At 38.3% G+C, this 23,135-nt stretch overlaps 1 protein-coding gene across 3 annotated transcripts in view; it reads right to left on the bottom strand.

Annotated features, from left to right (window-relative positions):
- wwox (WW domain containing oxidoreductase) overlaps positions 1 to 23,135 on the bottom strand; it is a 273,547-nt gene that overhangs the window by 186,066 nt on the left and 64,346 nt on the right. For all 3 annotated transcript variants that reach the window (XM_077222507.1, XM_077222508.1, XM_077222510.1), the window contains exon 6: positions 6,629 to 6,717. In XM_077222507.1, coding sequence (XP_077078622.1) covers positions 6,629 to 6,717 — 89 coding nt within the window. The remainder of the gene's footprint in view (positions 1 to 6,628; positions 6,718 to 23,135) is intronic.

Below are 23,135 nucleotides of genomic sequence, written 5' to 3'. Positions count from 1 at the left end.
ACAATTCTGACTTTTTTTCTCACAATTGCGAGTTTACATCTCGCAATTCTGACTTTATTTCTCAGAATTGCGAGATGTAAAGTCAGAATTGCGTGATATAAAGTCGCAATTGCGTGTTATTAAGTCAGAATTGCGAGAGAAAACTAAGAATTCTGACTTTCTTTCTCGCAATTCTGACATATTTTCTCAGAATTGTAGGATATAAACTCGCAATTGCGAGTTATAAAGTCCAATTCTATGGGGAAAAAAAAGACTGACTTTTTTCCTCTCAGAATAGTTTATATCTCACAATTCTGACTTTATAACACGCAATTGCGACTTTATATCACGCAATTCTGACTTTATATCACGCAATTGCGACTATATATATCGCAAAGCTGACTTTACAACACGCAATTGTGACTTTATAACTCACAATTCTGACTTTATAACACGCAATTCTGACTTTATATCACGCAATTCTGACTTTATATCACTCAATTCTGACTTTATATCACGCAATTCTGACTTTATATCACACAATTCTGACTTTATATCACGCAATTCTGACTTTATATCCCGCAATTCTGACTTTATATCACACAATTCTGACTTTATATCACACAATTCTGACTTTATATCACACAATTCTGACTTTATATCCCGCAATTCTGACTTTATATCACACAATTCTGACTTTATATCACACAATTCTGACTTTATATCCCGCAATTCTGACTTTATATCCCGCAATTCTGACTTTATATCTCGCAATTCTGACTTTATATCCCGCAATTCTGACTTTATATCACGCAATTCTGACTTTATATCACACAATTCTGACTTTATATCACACAATTCTGACTTTATATCACACAATTCTGACTTTATATCACGCAATTCTGACTTTATATCACGCAATTTGGACTTTATATCACGCAATTCGGACTTTATATCACGCAATTCTGACTTTATATCACGCAATTCTGACTTTATATCACGCAATTCTGACTTTATATCACGCAATTCTGACTTTATATCTTGCAATTCTGACTTTATATCTCGCAATTCTGACTTTATATCTCGCAATTCTGACTTTATATCACGCAATTGCGACTTTAGATCACGCAATTCTGACTTTATATCTCGCAATTCTGACTTTATATCACGCAATTCTGACTTTATATCACGCAATTCTGACTTTATATCTCGCAATTCTGACTTTATATCACGCAATTCTGACTTTATATCACGCAATTCTGACTTTATATCTCGCAATTCTGACTTTATATCACGCAATTCTGACTTTATAACACGCAATTCTGACTTTATATCACGCAATTCTGACTTTATATAACGCAATTCTGACTTTATATCTCGCAATTCTGACTTTATATCACGCAATTGCGACTTCATATCACGCAATTCTGACTTCATATCACGCAATTCTGACTTTATAACACGCAATTCTGACTTTATATCACGCAATTCTGACTTTATATCTCGCAATTCTGACTTTATATCTTGCAATTCTGACTTTATATCTCGCAAATCTGAGAAATAAAGTCAGAATTGTGAGATAAAAAGTCGCAATTACCTTTTTTATTTTTCATTCTGAGGCAGAAAAAAAACAAGCTTCCATACTAAACCCACAACGACACGGACCAAGAAAATAAATATAGTAAACAAAAATGACAGATTATTTCCATGCTTCGCCACAAAATGACTGTTTATTATGTAGAGAAAGCTCAGACTCTCTATATCCCGCTCAAACACTCATACGTACGGACACACACTCGCAGAGGAACGGGGAGACATCAGTAAAATAGTTTAAAAACTTTAAAGCTCCATGATGTTGTCAGTAGTGAGGAAATAACGGCGCTCTTCTTGAAGCTGATAAACGTACAGTTTCACTATTAGGAGAATTATAGTTGTCTCCTTCCCCAGGTGACGTCTATGTTTTCTACGCTTATGTTTTGTCAGTTCTTACATGATTCATCAATCATAACATTTAAAAAGAAATGTATAATCATATCACTTTTAATTTATTATTAACACAACATATTAATTTATCTGCTCCAAATTCCTATACAACTTTTTGGGGGAAAACAAAACAAATTATAAGCCAGGATTGCATACTTTGTGGAGAGGGACATCTCATAATAACAAATAAAACAAAGCATTTATTGTTGAAAACAAAACAAAATTAGCTTATCAATAAACTTACTGCAATAGGAGTAGATCATGTGATTTACCATAGACAGCTTGATTGACACACAATAATGCAAACTTTTCTCAGAGACTTAAATAATTACTATATAACTAGTTTTGGTGAGAATATTAGCATTTTTCTGTTGCATATCTGAGTGGCTTTATTGCATTTCTCTCGGATTGAACACCTTGAGTCAGGAATTTGTCCACAAGGAATCAATACACAGTGAAATTAAACATCATAGGCGATCAAGTACACTTCACAGCAGACCGAGTTAAACACTACAGAACCCGATGAGAACAAAGGGATGATAAGTGCATGTAAATGTGTTTCCCGTGCCCACCTGAACACACTGAGGGTGAAGAACAAAGAGAGAGAAGGAGTGAGCGCGGGAAGGTGGGGGTTTACAACGGCTACAAAAGAAAACGGGGTAGGAAGAAAGTGGCGAAAGCAGCTGTGATTGAATTAAGCTCCAATGGCAGTAACTGTTAGTGTGTGTGTGTGTGTGTGTGTGTGTGTGTGTGTGTGTGTGTGTGTGTGTGTGTGTGTGTGTGTGTGTGTGTGTGTGTGTGTGTGTGTGTGTGTGTGTGTGTGTGTGTGCCGGCAGACATCTCGACGGAAACAGAAACAGGGAGGCGTGTTGTGGTCTCACCAGCTGCCTTCTGCCATTCACACCTGAGCACCTCTCCATTCTGATGAGAATTAATCTACTCCACCTCCTCCGGGACACACACACACACACACACACACACACACACATCCTGGGAACCGCTAATGAAGAAATACAACCTTGGCCGGGAAGAGAGAGGATATTCATCCATTCATTCCCTCACTCACTCGGGTTGATCGGGTCACATGAGCTGGAGAGCAGATGAGGTCATCACAGGTTACTCGGCTAAACACATTAAGATATTTAGATATGTTGCATACGCAGGATTAGGGATCTGAACAACGGTTTAGGTCAAACCTTACTTGTAGAACACCTCTCTGTAGGAAACAAACCCCAGGAGCTTATATTTGCTTTCAGCCAAACAAATGTGCATAACGTGTGTTTACTTTGAAGAGTCAAAGCGCTACTTTCATGTGTGAGTCTCAAACCTTTCATTGGCAACTCTCCTGAGCTGTGAAGTGGAGAGACAGACAGGGGAAATATGGAAACTGGATGTTCAAAGCGGCAGGGAGAAAGCCCTCTCAATCCCCACACTAACTGTGGGTCACTGGGCCAGATAAATGCCTTGGGTCCCGGACTAATAGTTTAATCTCTGCTCTTATTAAAGGCTAACAGCTTCCATTATGATCGGAGCAGACCAGATGTGTTTGGGAGGCTGAGGTACAGACACGGGAAAGATCCGCACAAACCCGATCCGGCACTTTAGCCAACAAGCCAAGACACTCGAAACGAAAACGCATTCACACACACACAGCAACACTAGCTGTACACAAACATGAATGCATACAGACCCAGATAAGCCTAAACAATCCTGCGATACACTTGGCTCTGCTCCAAAACACTTCTCATAGACAGCATTTTCAACAAAACAAATCACAAAGCAGCAAAACAAAACAATTCACAAAAAGCAAAGCAAAATTAAACACAAAAAGAAAAACAGGACAAAATGGAACAGAACAAAAGAAACGTGCCCAAAGTAATATAACACAATGGTAAAACAAACTAAACAAAACACGAAAGCAAAACAACATAAAAACAAAGCAAAGCAAAATAAAACACAAAAAGCAGAACAAAAGACAGGACAAGCAAAGCAAAACAAAACAAAACAAAAGCAAAGTACAACATAAAATACAAAAACAAAATGGAATACGAAGAGTAAAACAGAACAGAACCTAAAGCAATACAACACAAAGGTAAAGCAAATAAAACAAGACAAATCAGAACGAAACATGACACAACCCAAACTGAAGCAAAACAACACAAAGGCAAAACAAAACACAGAACGCAAAAAATAAAAAAACAGACAAAACAAAGCAAAGCCAGACCACACACAGTGAGCCGCACAGTGCAGTCTTTGTGTACAGCGTGACTTACACAAAACATTGCTGTTGAAATTCAACATTAGCTATTCTGCCCAGATACCTGCGTGTGCGTCTGTATGCGCGTATGAATATTGCACTGTTAGCTTAGCAACATGCTTAGCTTCACATCTAGGCTTTCGGCAGGGCTAAAACTGGGTCTTAGGGCCCAAAACACACATCCTTCTCAGGGTCACTTGTGGAAACACTGCTCAGAGATCCTCACTCAGACAGTCAGTGTTTAAGGAAGTAGCGTTGACTGAAGGGGGGCGGGGGGAGCGGGGGGGAACGGCGGGAACGGGGGTTGGGTCACCTCCAGGACTCTGGCTGCTGACCAAGCTCTGCTGCTGTCGTGCCCCGGGGCCGGCCGGGGGCCAGATGAGTCCTGCAGGCCCTCGAGGGCCCGGGACACCCCCACACACCTCTAACACACACACACACTCACACACACTGGATGGAGCGGTGAAGGTCGAGGAACACTGAGGAACTCCGTATAAGAACAACTCAAACACAGTCATTCCAGACTACAATATGCCTGATTTAACACCAAAACACCAATAACACTCAATTAATGATAAAACAACAAAAGTTACTATTATTATTATTATTTCAATATAATCCATACTTCACATTTCTTTTACTACAGCACAAGGTATTACATCTGAACGGACACAGTTCTCTCAGAGCAAAGACAATATTCTAGACGCGTCTATATTAAATCATCATTATGCCTCATTAGCCTAATTACTGATCACTGCAGCTCACCATCACAGACTAATGAATGTTTACAGATTAAAAAACACTGTATTGATATGATAATAGAAATAGAATAGAATCTATCTATCTATCTATCTGTCTGTCTGTCTCTCTGTCTATCTATCTATCTATCTATCTATCTATCTCTCTATCTCTCTATCTCTCTATCTATCTATCTATCTATCTGTCTGTCTGTCTCTCTGTCTCTCTGTCTCTCTGTCTATCTATCTATCTATCTATCTATCTATCTATCTATCTATCTATCTATCTATCTATCTATCTGTCTCTCTGTCTCTCTGTCTCTCTGTCTATCTATCTATCTCTCTATCTCTCTATCTCTCTATCTATCTGTCTGTCTGTCTCTCTGTCTATCTATCTATCTATCTATCTCTCTATCTCTCTATCTCTCTATCTATCTATCTATCTATCTCTCTATCTATCTATCTATCTATCTATCTGTCTCTCTGTCTCTCTGTCTATCTATCTATCTATCTATCTATCTATCTATCTATCTATCTATCTATCTATCTATCTATCTATCTCTCTATCTATCTATCTATCTATCTATCTATCTATCTATCTATCTGTCTGTCTGTCTGTCTCTCTGTCTATCTATCTATCTATCTATCTATCTATCTATCTCTCTATCTATCTATCTATCTATCTGTCTGTCTCTCTGTCTCTCTGTCTATCTATCTATCTATCTATCTATCTATCTATCTATCTATCTATCTATCTATCTCTCTATCTCTCTATCTCTCTATCTATCTATCTATCTATCTGTCTGTCTGTCTGTCTGTCTATCTATCTATCTATCTATCTATCTATCTATCTATCTATCTGTCACTGTCTGTCTGTCTGTCTGTCTATCTATCTATCTGTCTGTCTGTCTCTCTGTCTATCTATCTATCTATCTATCTATCTATCTATCTATCTATCTGTCTATGTCTGTCTGTCTGTCTGTCTGTCTGTCTGTCTATCTATATAACTATCTCTCTATCTCTCTATCTATCTGTCTTTTTATTTATCAGCAACAAAACAATAAAACAATAATAAAATATAGTATTTATAAATGAATTAATAAAACTGTTTATGTATGTATATATGTATGTAATAATTATACACTAACATAAAATGGGTGTGCATATAAAAAAATAAAATAATGTATATTATTTATAAACAAAATAATGAAACTATTTATTTATTTATTTAATAGCAACATAAGAATAAACAAAAATAATAACAAATTAATAAATTATATTATTCATTAATGAATGAATTCAAATATTTATGTATGTATGTATTTTCACCACACATGTATAGACTGTCCTGTCCACAGTTCTGCGCAGTGCAGCTGAACTTCCCGAAAGCGGGTAACAGTCATTGATTTCACCAGGAGCCTGTGAAGGACTTCCCAATCCCTGATTGATGGAGCTATAGCTAAGGTGCGGATACCGTATTGAGCAGCGAGAGGGACGGGCCCAGGATGAAAGAGGGGAGACCTTTGGCCCCTTCTCTGATGTGATAGTTCGTTAATGGAGCCGGTGGGGGGGTTCAGTCTCAGGACAGAGCCAGTGGAAAGCTTTTCATGATGATCTAGCCAGAAGCAGTTCATCCTTGCATTATAATTCTGTTGTATCTTGTATTACTTACAGTTTCCTGGCTTTGAAGATCTCGGCAAACTCTCGGCAACTCCTCAAGGAAGCCAAATCCAGCGTCATGACTTCAACACGAGCTTTGCTCTAGGAAAAAAAAGAGAGAAACCAGCAGATATTACACCAGCTACATCCATCACTATCACACTGCTAACAAACTGAAAGCCATAGCCCACACATCCCGCTCTAACTCACTGAACACTTCCAGCCCGAACCCTCACTGCATCTCACAGACACCATGAAAAACAACTCCATCTCTCTTTGCCTAAATCAGGGGCGCATTTCCAATAGGGAATGTTGCACATTCTGTGGCAGGAGAGCATCTCAATATCCTCTTTATGGCATTTTTATGACCCTGCATCCGATCTTGCGTCCCGGCATCCTGTGCTTACACTAAGTAAACGGTGAGGCAGTGGCTCCCTTCTTTCATAATGTCCATAATGGCATATAGAACAGGCTCAAGGAGATAAATAATGTATGAGCAAAGCCAAATCCACAATAATGGTCTCTCTCAGCGCTGGCTTTTAGGTGTACCTTTGATCATAGCCGAAGACGATCGATATGAAGGAAGACACATAAATCACTCCACAAAGAAAGGATCCGAGTCTGGCTGGTCAGAGGTCAGCTGAAGTTCTCTCCAGGTGAAGTCAGTGCCAAACTCACAGGGTTTAACCACCAACAACGTTAAATACATAAGATAAATCTTGAATACAAATTCAATTGTATAGCCAGCCTGTAGAACTAATTGATCTAGTTTTAATTTCTTTTCATTTGCCAAAATACATTAGATTTATTTAAACTTGAAGATCGTTTTATATGTGAAAAAAATAAGAATAGTGATTAGGATTAAGTATGTTTGCTTATATGAAGATTTTTACTAAATTAAATCTTCAAATTTTCTAAATGTACACAAATTTTTAAATTATGGAAATGGCAAATTACATAACAGTTACCTAACTATGAACAGCAACTACAATTATTATTATTATTTTACCTTTTTTTAAATAGATTTATATATAATATAATAGAAAACAGAATATGTATATACGTATACACTGTGTATATATATATATATATATATATATATATATATATATATATATATATATATATATATATATATATATACACACACACACATTACAGCTTTGGTGAGCAAAAGATAATTCTTTTAAAAACACTAATAGTGACTGAAATTTTAAATTATTATAGTTTTTGCATAGAGATTTCTGTATGCAAAATATTATATATATATATATATATATATATATATATATATATATATATATATATATTTATAGTATATATTTCAACTAAAATCAATATTTAATGTCGAAATATTGAAATCATGTAATAACTAAGATAATGCAAAGTCAAATATTAGTATAAAACAACTAAATGATCAGAACTAGAGAAAAGAGCACTTATTAGTAAGCTAGTAAAGCCATATATGCTGAGAAAGGAAATTTTAGGTCTGTTTCGTTGACTGTTCTCAGTGTTTCCTTCACGCCACAAACAGCTGTGTGCTAACTTAGCAGGTTCCGCTAGTCCTGTACGGCATCTCTGACGAGGGATTTTTTTGATGAATGACTGTATAAGCTCTGCTAATATTACAGTGGGGTTAGGAGACATGGGGCAATTTAATTATGCCATGTACAGTACACCACCAGGTTAACAGGAAAACCACCCCATCAGCATTTCTCCTATCAACAGCACGTCCACCAACCACTTACAATTGCTAATCAGCCACTGTGCAATTAGTGCGGTAGACGATTCTAGATGGCTACTGTCCTATAAAGACTTCAGAGCGATCACATAGTCTTGTCATACGCCCTCGATGGCAAACTACAAGATATACAATAACTGTTCAACATCACTTTTCATCAGATTATTACTGTCCAATGGGGCTTGACTAATGCCCAGAGATGTTTGTTTCAGCGTTATCGCCAACAAAAATTAGGTCACTTGGTTATTAAAGCCCATCAATATAATATTAAAAAGGAAGTTGTGTTGACCCAACAAAATGCCCACAACAAAATTATTGGCTTCCATCTAATGACTCCAACACAAAAGTTCAATATGCAGCAATATGCAGATTTACAAGCATAAGCACTCACACACATGCTGTTTTTTTATTTTTTACAAGTGCATTAAAATGAAAAATAAAGTCATGACTGGGATTGCTATGAAGTACATTTTGAAGTCTGCATCATATATGTCACTACCAGTCAAAAGTTTGGAACATTAAAATTTGTTTAATGTTTTGAAAGAAGTATGTATATGTAATACAATTACTGTACAAGCGCATTTGGTCCCCCTATGGAAAAGCAAAAACAACTACACCAAGACACACACACACCGTTTTATTCGTACAGACAGGCTTATTTGTCAGTAGTGCAAAGCTACTCTATCTAACAGGTCTTATTTATCTAAATCAGGTTTAGCCTGTGGGCCTGCAGTCCTTGGCTGGGGCGCTGTGATTATGCGATAAGACTGAGACGTAGACAGCATAAGTCTACTCTGAAACTGCCACAGGGCAAACACGAACAACAGAAACCGATGTCAGAGCAAATGGATAATTATTTCAGAAGGATCTCAGAGTCCGTCTGGAGATTATATTCTCAATTCAATGTGATTTATCTCAGTGTTTCCCTAATTTGAGTTGTGACCCAAAACTTGGCTGTTCAGATGGGTCGCAAAAACAATGAAATGTGAATAGGGGTTCACTTGCGGCTAGGATAAACATGTATTTTATGACTGATAGGTGGCAAACAGTGGCATGTGCACACCTGAGGGCTGCTTTCTAGTGTACGCAACAGATGATCAATGACGAGCGTCCAGTTAGACTGATTGCTGCGTGAATGATGTGCAGCAATTGCCTGAGTTATTGCATGTCAGGCTCTGCTAGCCGTGTTTGGCAGGTGTATGGCATGTGAAAACTGGAAAACAGGAAATAACAGCTGCTGGGAAACACAAGAGGACAGATGTGAAGACTGATGACTAAATGATTTGGACAGATATCAAACCAGAACAGATAGGTTTGATGTGTGGTACTGTTGGTTAACAGACTGTACAAGTCTGACACAAGCCAGACTTTTGTTATCAGCAAAGTCTGGTCCACTTCATAAGACTATTCTCCCAAGAAACGTCTTTTTTGACAGAAAGAAGTGTCTGACATGTAAAAGGATAAATGAAAGTTAGCAATTAGATTTATTTATTTTAGGGGTGGGTAAATATGATTTGGAATTTGAAATCAAGTGTTAACATGTTCCATTATAACTGAGCTACAGCGAGCAGTGATGTAGTCCAGATCTGAGTAGATTGAGTATGAGTCAAGACCAAGACCAGAGGAGGCTAGGGTCCAAATCAAGACCGAGATGAGGGTGGAGTCCGAATCAAGACTGAGATCAGAAGAGGATTGAGTCCGATTCAAGACTGAGAACAGAAGAGGATCGAGTTCGAATCAAGACCGAGACGAGGGTGGAGTCTGAATCCAGACTGAGACCAGAAGAGGGTCGAGTCTGAATCAAGAGAGAGAACAGAACAGGGTCGAGTCCGAATCAAGACCGAGAACAGAAGAAGGTTGAGTCCAATTCAAGAGAGAGAACAGAAGAGGGTCAAGTCCGATTCAAGAGAGAGAACAGAAGAGGGTCGAGTCCGATTCAAGACAGAGAACAGAAGAGGGTTGAGTCCGAAACAAGACTGAGAACAGAAGAGGGTCGAGTCCGAATCAAGACAGAGAACAGAAGAGGGTCGAGTCCGAATCAAGACTGAGACCAGAAGAGGGTGGAGTCCGAATCAAGACAGAGAACAGAAGAGGGTGGAGTCCGAATCAAGACTGAGACCAGAAGAGGGTGGAGTCCGAATCAAGACAGAGAACAGAAGAGGGTCGAGTCCGAATCAAGACTGAGACCAGAAGAGGGTGGAGTCCGAATCAAGACTGAGAACAGAAGAGGGTGGAGTCCGAATCAAGACAGAGAACAGAAGAGGGTGGAGTCCGAATCAAGACTGAGACCAGAAGAGGGTGGAGTCCGAATCAAGACAGAGAACAGAAGACGGTCGAGTCCGAATCAAGACTGAGACCAGAAGAGGGTTGAGTCCGAATCAAGACAGAGAACAGAAGAGGGTCGAGACCGAAACAAGACAGAGAACAGAAGAGTGTCGAGACCGAAACAAGACAGAGAACAGAAGAGGGTCGAGTCTGAATCAAGACAGAGAACAGAAGAGGGTCGAATCAAATCAAGACCGAGAACAGAAGAGGGTCGAGTCCGAAATAAGACAGAGAACAGAAGAGGGTCGAGTCCGAAACAAGACAGAGAACAGAAGAGGGTCAAGTCCGAATCAAGAGAAAGAACAGAAGAGGGTCGAGTCAAATCAAGACAGAGAACAGAAGAGGGTCAAGTCCGAATTAAGACAGAGAACAGAAAAGGGTCGAGTTCGAATCAAGACAGAGAACAGAAGAGGGTCGAGTCTGAATCAAGACAGAGAACAGAAGAGGGTCGAGTATGAATCAAGACAGAGAACAGAAGAGGGTCAAGTCTGAATCAAGACAGAGAACAGAAGAGGGTCGAGTCTGATTCAAGACAGAGAACAGAAGAGGGTCGAGTTCGAATCAAGACAGAGAACAGAAGAGGGTCGAGTCCGAATTAAGACAGAAAACAGAAGAGGGTCGAGTCTGAATCAAGACAGAGAACAGAAGAGGGTAGAGTCTGAATCAAGACAGAGAACAGAAGAGGGTAGAGTCTGAATCAAGACAGAGAACAGAAGAGGGTCAAGTCCGAATTAAGACAGAGAACAGAAGAGGGTCAAGTCTGAATCAAGACAGAGAACAGAAGAGGGTCGAGTCTGAATCAAGACAGAGAACAGAAGAGGGTCGAGTTCGAATCAAGACAGAGAACAGAAGAGGGTAGAGTCTGAATCAAGACAGAGAACAGAAGAGGGTAGAGTCTGAATCAAGGCAGAGAACAAAAGAGGGTGGAGTCTGAATCAAGACAGAGAACAGAAGAGGGTCAAGTCTGAATCAAGACAGAGAACAGAAGAGGGTCTAAACGATTCCTTTGGGGTGAATGAAGACTAGTTTACATGATAGCACAGTCTGCACAGACTAAAGACTATTTTCAGTGTTTGTGCCTTTGAGATAAAGTCCAAATGTTTCCGAGTCCATCGCAAGACCATTACAATACGCTCTTGGAATCATGGCCAGTCTCAAGTACTACATACAACACTGACAGCAGGTTTTTGTGTAGTCAAGTAACAGCTTTCATCTGTCTTTCCAAGCACAGTTACCTTTGTACAGCGAAGCTCCAACGACGAAATCATCTCAAAAGACCCAACAAGATCTTAAATTTCAGGTGATGGCATTTGAGGCTAAAACTTACCCCACACGACTTTCACATCGCAGTCAAGTTTGTCGAATTTTTAACACACAAATTCACCAGGTTTACCAAAACAAAGCTGCTTGGTTTGGAAGTAGGGGTGTGCGATATAGCCTCAAAATTCTATCACGATATTTCAAGAATATTTGCGATAATGATATTTATGACGATATAGAAATTTTTTTTGTTGTTGTTGAAAAATATTTCTTATTATGTTTATCTCGCCTAAATGTTTGCTCACTCATTGCGTTTTTACAATGTGGTAATTTTGTTGTTAAGAGTTTACACAACACAAGGAAGCTTGATTTCAATCTTTGAATTAAATGTTAAATGTGTGTAGGTTTAACACCAGTATTCAGAAATACTACAGAAACATAATAAAGTAATCAAATGTAAAATAGCACATAGTCTTTTAGTTCTGTTTCCTGATTAAATTAAATACATAGGCTAATAATTCTCATTCATTACAATTAAAGCTATCTTTTGTTGTTTTGACGACAACATTAATGACAGACGCATAGCCTGTGGCTGCTGTCACTTTTACAGCTAGTGCACGGATCCATTGCTGTTTTCATTATACTGTCTGTCACACTGTCACATGCGTTTTATATATAACCGACTGTGTTTATGAGTATACTTACCAAGACCGGAAGTTTTACACAAGTTAGCGTTTTTCCCCCAATTAAAGCGATATAAACCGCGAAAGATAACTTTAGTTTCTCGCGAGCTGTAGGCTACTCTATGTATGCACGCAGTGCAACTCTCTCAGAGAGTGCGCGAGTAGCTTACTGGATAGTTTAAAACCGCTTGAATGTTTAAACTGATAAGAATTAAGAAGACTTGAAAATGATCAACTTTAGTTACGATGCACTGATGGCCCGATTGTAAAAGAGACCATTCAGTCATGTCCCGACTCCTAAACGCGCGCGAGAGAAGACGCGCGTCGGCAGCCCCGCTGAACACTCAAGCTGTTTGTGAAATTGCTAAATCGTCATCGGAGGCTGACAGGCTGCTCTCGCGCTCAGACAGGTGTTGTTGTTGTGCCTGCTAGGGAACGTAAATGCGCCATACGTCATCGAGTCGCTATATAATTGATATCGCGATATGACACTTTTTTATCATGTAAAAATGTATACTGGTATTATCGTGGACGGTATACCAGTTGGTATACCGGTATACCTGCTTTGATACAATCTGTATTGTAAAAAGCGCTATATAAATAAAGGTGACTTGACTTGACTTGACTTGACGGTATGATATGGCACACCCCTATTTGGAAGTGACCTCTGAGTAACCGGGGCTTCACGCTACACTATTGACAATAAATCTGCTTTGCCCATGAAATTTTCATCCACTTGCATTATGCTTGCTCAAAAAGATGGATTATTTTTCCATTTATTAATATTATCTGTTCCATAGAATAAAGTCATATACATATGGGACGGCATGAGGGTTAGTAGATGATGAGAGAACGTGCATTATCGAGTAGAGTATCCCTTTAATTGTGGTAAGGAAAGGGAATCTGTTTTGAGAGGCCTCTGGATACACAGGACCATGATCAAGCCCTTCCCTCAACTCACTTTCTCTCTTTCACTCACAGACAAAAAAAATGTAGAGACCACTGTTATCCATTAGCAGATGTATCAGAAGATACTTACAGTACACTAATTGCAGCTACAGTCCCCCGGGAGCAACCTGGGGTTAAGTGCGCTGCTAAAGGGCACAACAAGGGTTCTTACTAATTGTCCAGTTAGTAATTGTCCAGGTGGTCACCCCCACCCGATAGCGAGTCTGCAACATTTGCATAACCAGCCCAGAGTCTTAACCAACACACTGCAATAATATATTGTCCACTCTCTGCACAGTCTGTGTAGAGCACAAGCAATCAACAGTAACGTCGCCCAGAGCCACACCCTGTCATGGAAAAATTACCCCACATCCCCAAACACCATTCATCAATGTGGAACTGTGCTTGACGGGGACCTTGTCAAACCGCACAGCCCACAGTCACCTTCCACTACAGCGCAGCTTAATCAAGCTGTTAGTGAGGTCTCCCGTAACTAGACGTGTACTAGGAATAATACACCGATAATGCGGTAAAGTCAACACGAAGTCAAATATGACCCTATGTACTTTCATATTGCAGGTTTATAGCCTTACTGTGCTGGATTTATTTGGTGTTTCTTGTTCCAAAAGTCTTTGTAGCCCTTCATTATATTACTTGATCCAACCCTAACTTTTCCTATCTGACTTAAGTCATCAAGCCCTCTTATTTTTCAAATGGAATAACTAAGTGACTCTACAAAAGTATTAATTATTTAAGTTACTTTAATGTATGACAAACTTTTTGTCTTGAGTTATGTTGCACTTTTATTGCTATGGTGCTAATTTTTCAAGTTTGAGTGTGTATATTTGTGGATACAATTGTGTATTTGTATTTATTTATTAATGAGATGCTGATCGTCCATTTACTTGAGATTGTGTTAACCGGATCTCAGTACTAATTTTGTTTCAGATCATGTACCATGTTTTGGAATGACAATAAAATCCTTGAAATCCTTGAAATCCATTTCAAAGCTAGTGAATTTTTTCTGCTCACATAAACATGCAAATTGTATGAAATATCAGTGATATAGGTCCATTATTTTTGCAATTATGTTTGGTGATGCAAATGGCATACAACTTATCCAGTAAAAAATTACAAAACAGAGTCATCTGTCCTTCTGTTTCAGGTTTTGTGACAGAAAACATTCTCCAGCTGCCACTCTGTCATTCATCATGTCTGATATCAGTTTCAGAGAATTGTTGTTTCATCTCTGGGATTTAGGGGACCTACATGCCATTAAAAGAACAGATGAAGATGAGTTAGCAAAGCCAGAGTTCATCATCAAATGACACTTTTTTGTATCGCTAAACCATTTTCTTCAGGTGGATGAATATTTCCCCAGCACACTTTGCTTGGAGAATCAGAAAATTGAGGTACTGATACAAGGGAATGGTTCAAATTTAGCTGACTCCTCACTTTAGGCAGGAAAAAGCCTTGAGCTGCATCAAATTGTTGTAAATACGTAGTTTATAGGCTATAAAGCATTACTAAGCTGTAAAAAAAAAACAAGCAAGATATAATGTGGACACTGAGAAAGCAGGAAGTGGGGGAATTCTGGGATGCTTCAGTGACTGACGACACCTGCTCCATGTTTAGCTACAGACCCTGTTTAGAAGGAGATAAATTGGTTTGGCGGGAGCCGACAGAAGCCGAAGCGTTGCTCTGAAATGATTTGATAAATGTATGATGGAGATGCAACAAACAGGTTTATTTTTTAAAGTGCCGGCACAATCGCTCTGGAGGGTTATTCCTCAGCCGGTGTTGCCCCACTGTAGCGCACACAGATTTATAACACACCGAATCTATAAGAAAGCCAGAGAGACCGGGAAGGACTAAATTCGAGGCAGCATTGGGGGTCCCCGGAGTGAAGAGTCATAGAGACAAATATGTTTTTTCATTAAGGATGGAATGGATCCATTCTTCAGTCATGTGACATGGCATGATGGTAATCAGGCACTATAAAGACACACTCATATGGGTATGGGCTGAACAAATCATGCAAATGAAAGGTAGATGGTTTCAATGGCCTGAGATATTACCATCGCCAGTGAATCACTCATCTTTCTTGCTATAGATGACATATAATTTACCATTTCATCATTTCTAATGTGCTAAAGATTGTCAACAGATAGACAAGTAGAGATACTATTTGTATACACACACATAGATTTACAATACATACACTGTATTTACATGTATTTGGATACATATATATAAAAATTTACTATATATTCTATATAAAACTATGTATTCGGATCACTCTAATCGCTTAACTTATTGTATCTTGAGTAACTGCACAAGGCATGGAGGAACAGAAAGACTGGAGCAAGTCCAAAGAGAAGCGCACAACCTGGACGCCTGCTTTCCTGTGCAGATTAAAGTCTCGTGAAGAAAATAAAGTTTATTGCCTGGAAAGAGGAGGGAGAAGGCATGTAAAAGCATTAAAGCAACGGAGGTGAACAATTAGACAGATGGCCGGGTTTCAGAGGAAAAAAAGACTTGAGAAATAGAGGGAGAGAGAGAGCATACATGGGCGAAACTGTTAAAGAATTTTATGAGAAGGCCCAACAACCGCACACATCTCTTCAAGGGCACGTGAAGAGCGGAGAGATGAGCTTTCTCTGGTGAACTTCAGTGTGTAACGCTGAGTGTGCATGCAGAGCAGAGCAGGTGACAGACCGAAGCGCTCAGAGACACTGCAGCTGGAAACACACACGCTCGGGGAAGAGCTGCTTTATAGCCGGACCATTTACACATTCTTCTCATTAGAAAGAGACTTTTTAAACCTTTTTTTTTAAATGGATGGTTTATGTTTGTTTTCATTTTGAATCTTTTGACTCAAAACTTTAAAAATATATATTATATTATATTATATTACTAAATGCTTGAATTTTGCAGTCAAAAATATTTTGTTGTAATGTATTAATTTCTGTATAAATTATATACTTTGCTTGTAGTACTATACTATTATAATTTATTGTTATTATTATCATTTATTATTGTATAATGCAGCTGAAAACAGCAGCATTAAATAATTAAGGGGATAAGCTTTTTTTTGATTGAAAGCTTTTTTTAGTTTAGCTTTTTAGTTGTTTTTTTTTTCAATTAGAAAGCTACATTTTTATTTTTTATTTGACATTTATTACAGTTGTAATTATTGTAATATATTACTGCTTTTTACACTTTACATGTTTATAATACATCTCTCACAAGAACACAACTGACAAAAATATTATATTATATTATATTATATTATTATAGAGAAAAGCCATTAAAGCAAACATTCTCTTTATATTATATTATAATAAATAAGTATATGCTTGAAATGTGTTTGCATTCAAATAAATCTTTATTCCTGTGTATTAATTTATGTAGAAAATTTTATAATTTGCTTGTAGTACTAGTAATAATAATTATTATTATTTATTATTCTTAACTAACATCAACAAAGATTAATAAAAACTGTAACAAATAAATTGCTTAGTTAATGTTAGTTAATGCATTAAATAATGCACCTTATTGTATAATGCACCAAAGTGTTACAATTATGATGATGATGATGATGATGAAAATTTTGCTAACACTTTACAATAAGGTTCCTTAGTTAAAATTAGTATATGTATTTACTAACATGAACTAACCATGAGCAATACATTTGTTACAGTATTTGTTCATCTTTGTTAAGGTTATTTATTTATCTTTGTTTATGTTAGTTCACAGTGCATTAACTAATGTTAACAAGATTTTAATAAAGTATTAGTAAATGTATAATTGCAGTTCATTATTAGTTCATGCTAACCAATGTAGTTAACTAATGTTAACTAATGAACCTTATTGTAAAGTGTTACCATTATTTTGTATTATTAGCTGAACTGGAAAGTGACGTAAAAGTGGTCAAAAAGTGTACAGCATAATTGTGTCATAATTTTTGTCATATATCATTATAATTGTTATTATTATAAAAACGTTCCCATGATGCTTTAGAAAGCTATCCGGAGTCTAGCAGTACAAAGAAAATACACATTTGTTGGTCACTACTAGGGATGGGACGGTATGAAAATTTCATATTTCGTTATTATCACGGTTTTGTTAAAACGAGATGAAAGTGCTCAAAAAGAACTGATGCTTACACTGAATACATTTCAACAAGTTTCATATTTGAAAACCAACAAACAACTAATAAAACAAGCAGCTCTATGCAGTTTTTAAAGCAAGATTCTGTGGCATTTCCTTCCTTATAATGACCGTCGTCAATAGCAACATATTATAACAGCGCACATCCATGCATCACAACGGACGCGCGCTCTCATTTCATTCAAATACAACTTGCCGTCTTGCGTCATTTCATTTGCGTCATGTGGATTTAACTGGTAAGATTTAAAACATTAATGTCAATTCAATATGGCCCCGTAATTAAAAAATCGGTGTAATAACTGTGCAATGAATATACATTATTATCTCTTAAACGTCACTCAAACTGTAACGTTAGTCTTGTTTGAACTTGTTTGTTCGTCTTTGGCTCAAAGCCACTTGCTGCAAACTTTTCTTCAAGGAAGCTTCACGTTTATGTCAAGTGAATGAGATAAAATATTTCAACTCAAAACAACATTTTGTGCCCAATTATTTCCCAGATGTAGTTCTGGTATTGAGGTCAAAGTTAACTTGACTTGTGTTCGCTATACAACAGTGGGTGGTGGTCACACAGGACGACTCGGCAGATTTGAAGTGTTTTTCTCTATTGCAGCGAATCTTTGTGCATGTTCTGCAGATGAATGACCATCCTCGACCAAGTTTCCCTCAGGACTTTTGTAAAACCCAAAATATGACCAGACCTCAGATTTGGTCCTCTTAAAAGGCTGAAAAATCTCCCGAGCACGGTCACTGCCTTCTGCCATTCCTTCTCGAATAAAAAAAAAACAACAACGCTGAGTGCCTGCGTCAGACTGTTGCTGGCTGGACAGGATTTATGTTATTAAAATCGCGATAATCAAACACGGTTTTAATGATAATTACATTTTAAACAATAATACTAACCGTCAGTACATTTTATCGTGGTTTATAGTAAAACCGGTAATCGCCCCATCCCTAGTCACTACATAATTCCTATACTTTCATAAGATATTGGTAACACTTTACAATAAGGTATTTTTTTGTTAACATCAGTTAATGTATTAACTAACTGACTGGTGTTGTACATAGCAAAAAAAGAGAGGGAAATAGCTTTATTTTGGGGAAAGGGGGAGGGCATAAACCTGAAAACCGTTGCAGGCTAAACTTGAAGCTGCATGGTCATCAACATGCCGGCTCTGACATACTCCACGTACAGGACGAGTGGCTGAGCACAGTCTGAAGCACACATGAGGACTCTGGGGCATTTATCTAGGACTGCACCTCCTCATCCGATCGCCAAAGGTAAACGGAGTGTGTGTGCTGTAAAATAATTTGAACTAATGGATGGGCCGTTACCACATCCATTTCCTGCCTATAGAGGAAGTGCCGCTAATAAAGTGGCCATTCACTCTAATGTGAACAGGATGCAGTTTCTTTCTCAGACACAAAGTAATTAACATAAGACTAGGAACGGGACTATGATGTGGATCCGGGACACGCGATTACACTCTTCAAAATAAAGGGACCAAACGGGGGGTTTCACAGCGGTGCCATAGAAGAACCATTTTGAGTAATTTAAATAATCTTAATTTACAAAAATTTTAAACTATTTCCACTATAAAGAAACTTTTGTGGAATGGAAATATGCCATGGATGTTAAAAGATCTTCATGGAAGCACAGATGGCAATAAATAAACTTTATTTTCAAGAGTGAAGCATATTTAAAGGGGTACTTGATTATGATTTCACTTTTTTAACTTTGGTTAGTGTGTAATGTTGCTGTTTGAGCATGAACAACATCTGCAAAGTTACGACGCTCTAAGTTCAATGCAAAGGGAAATTTTATTTTACAGAAATCGCTTTTTAAGGACTACAACAAACAGCTGGTAGGGACTACAATGAGCTTTATCCTGGGTTGGTGACATCACTAACTCCCGAATATTTACATAAACCCCGCCCCCAGAAACACGCAACAAAGGGGGCGAGGCCATGTTGGGCTGCTTTAGAGAAGAGGAAGAGTGCTGTTGCTGTTTTTTACACCCCAGAATAGTTTGTCCTAAGGCTGAAGAATTTAGAGAGGTTCAAATTTATTTTTAACACTGTCCCTGATCATTATAACCTCAACGTTTGTCTGTTTGCTGCACATTTTACGGAGAACAGCTTCCAGAAGAGAATACAATGCAGGCTATACTCTCAAAAGCTTCTCCCGGAAGATGGAACCATTCATTCCCTGTTTGTCGGGACAATCTGTTGTTTATGGATCACAACTTGTAAGCATGTCTTATTAAATGTAGTTGTGTTTTCTATTATAAGTATATTACTGTATTCTGCAGTTCCAATTATAAGCTTTATGCCATGATAGCTATGATGTAAAGGAAGGGCAAAGCTTTGCCTCAGCTAGCCTGCTAACTAACATTACAGTATTGATGTAGTGTTTACTGGAGCTTCTGTAAGCTCTTGTAAGTTTTTTTAAGACTGTTCGCCGCCCCTAAGGAAAATTATCCATGATTTTGTGATCGATTAGTCTACTGTTTGCATTACAAATTTTTCAGACAAATATGATTAAATGGTGGATAACATCGTATCTAAGAATATTACCAAAAAAAAACATACACTTTGAAACGTCCTGTAAACTCCGTGCTTGAAATCTGTTCAGCACAATCCTCTTATTCGTTAACATAGTCAGGGTCTGAATCGCGCTCGAAATGGTTTGAAATGGACTCCATTGTAAATATTTACATCTGAGTAGAGCTTGCTTTGTGTGACATTTCTTGAACATGCACTGCCAATCACAACACACTGGACCAGCTAACCAATCACAGCACATTTCATATTTCAGAAGGAAGGACTTCATCGAAAACACCGCATTCAACCAGACTGGGGAGAGAGGAGCTGTAATAATGTAAATGTGAAAAAAAAGTTAAAAAAAAAAATACAAAATAGTTTTTTAAACAATCAAAGCATGAAAACATGTTCTTGTACACCCCAAAAACTAAATTAAGACTTTCCACAAAAGGGCATTATAGGACCCCTTTAATGCATTAAGCCATAAGAGGCTGAACTTTATAGCAAATTTACCATGATAGAAGATTGAAAAGAACTTAATAGGGAAATAATTTTGAATAAGACGATTAAGTTAAGAATCGGATCATTTTGTGAACCTGTTTTGCTGATTGACTGAACAAAAAACACTTAAAACGAACACAACTCAGCCAATCAGGATTAAAATCTGCACAAATAAATCAATTACAAAAATAAATAAAAACCGTTGCATTTCATCAGGCAAACAAAATTATGTTACAGCACTAAACCGTGAGATTGACTATGGTAATGGAGAAAAGGAGTGTAAAAGAGTGTGCGAGTGTGTGCGTAACGATACACAGAAGTCCTGATCTGAAAAGGGCACCTTTTAAAAGCAATTAGACGGGTGACTTTGAGACCCTCATCTTTCCTGCTCCATTATTATTTGCCTTTGATGAGCGCAAGTCTTTTTTCCCTCTCCCTCACTCTCCTTCTTACTCAAAGAAAAGAGAAACAGCGGGAAATTTCCCTGACCTTGCCGTGACCTGACCACACAAAATTGGTCATCAACTTTTAAGACTGTATTTTATCATATATTTTTTAAAGAAGGTGAGGAGGAGAGAAAAATGGCCAGCGTCGCTGCTCCATACATCATCCTGTCACGATTATGACACTCCTTCATAAATACCCTCCAATCTCTGCTCCACCTGGCTGCCTTGCTTTCAGGCCCTCTGGAAGTGCCTAATTACTCCACGTACACACACTCACACACTCACACTTCTCCGTTTCTCCTGAAACACAGACAACAGAGAGCGGAGCGAGCGCAGACCCTTTCATTCGCACGCAGCAATTAATAAAGAGGCGGCTCCTCTCCAGGGCCGATCCGAAGTGTCTGCTCAGCACATCGCCAGAGAATATGCAATTTCCTCAAGTTAAGTCTATATTAAATTGATTTCTTCTGTATCTGACAGGGCTTGGGTCCCTCTCTCTGTAATCTACAGGTCCTCTCTCTCTCTCTCTCTCTCTCTCTCTCTCTCTCTTCTGAAATCAAGTTGCAAATCAAACAGTTGGAGATATGAAGGAGGATATGGAAGGACACGGAATCATTTTCCAGCTGAGAAACGGGAGAAATGAGTGCATATACGTGAGCTCAATGAGAGAGAGAGTCGGGATAACAGACGAGAACGGGATGTTCTGGGTGTTTTTGAGACACACTGGTGAAAATAAAGGCTCTTCATCGGCGTTGATGCTTCCACTGAGAGCCTTTAACATCCAGTCTTTCCATCCACTAAAGGTTCTTTGGTAACACTTTAGTTTAGGGTTCATTTCTCACTATTAGCTAGTTGCTTATTAGCATGCATTTAATTAGGATATTGGCTGTGTATTAGTACTTATAAAGCACATATTAATGCTTTATTCATATTTGATCACCAAAATAACACATTTAAGTGTTTTTTCCTTGGAAAAAATGAGCCCCGCCTCCACTCACTCACTCACTCACTCACTCACTCACTCACTCACTCACTCAGAGATCCACTCGTTGACGATCACACGTTGATCTGATTGGTTACAAGGTAGTTTGTGACGTCAGAAACACCAGCGATTTCCAACCGTGTTTTTGAGGAACAGCAAAAGCTCTGAGAAAGAGAGTGTGTGTGTGTGTGTGTGTGTGTGTGTGTGTGTGTGTGTGTGTGTGTGTGTGTGTGTGTGTGTGTGTGTGTGTGTGTGTGTGTGTGTGTGTGTGTGTGTCCTGTGAGTGACAGCGTTTGGCTGTTTGCTTTACAATTCCATTTCATTTCAAACAGATCGATAATATCATATCAATACTGAATAATATCATACACAAAAAAGGGCCCCCCTCAATTCTTGTCCCTTAATTAAATAATTAATTAATCCTCAATTAACCCCACCCACATCACCCTCATCATCATCATCATCATCATCTCTCTCTCTCTCTCTCTCTCTCTCTCTCTCTCTCATCAGAAAGTGAAGTACATTGAAATAATGTGTCTTTATCACAGCAGATATTGAGAGATTTACTCCCAATTTTCCTCAGATCTGCACACGGTGCAAAATTTGCCAACACATCTGCCGTGTTCCCTGATATCCTAACAACCGGATCTTAATGCAACACCTATCGCTCCCCGATATACGCGAGAGCTCGGAATAAACCCCGCCAATTACATATTTACACCAGGTGTGTTTTGCAATTCTGCAGGTTTTGATACGCTGGCCGAGATTTAAGGACGTATCAATTGCCTGTGTTAGATCCAAATGAAGCCTGTTCAGAGTAAATGTCACCGCGCGTGCAAAACTTCAGATTGTTAATGTCAGCAAAATAAGAGCTCCCAGAGACAAAAAATAATGAGTTTCTTCTTTTTATATGCCGTTCT

Source organism: Siphateles boraxobius, unplaced genomic scaffold (assembly GCF_051911475.1).
Source record: "Siphateles boraxobius isolate OS27281-9 unplaced genomic scaffold, OSU_SipBor_1 88, whole genome shotgun sequence".
In the NCBI taxonomy this organism is placed as follows: Eukaryota; Metazoa; Chordata; class Actinopteri; order Cypriniformes; family Leuciscidae; genus Siphateles; species Siphateles boraxobius.
Note: the sequence above shows the minus strand (reverse complement) of the source record. Positions and strands in the feature narration are given on the sequence as shown.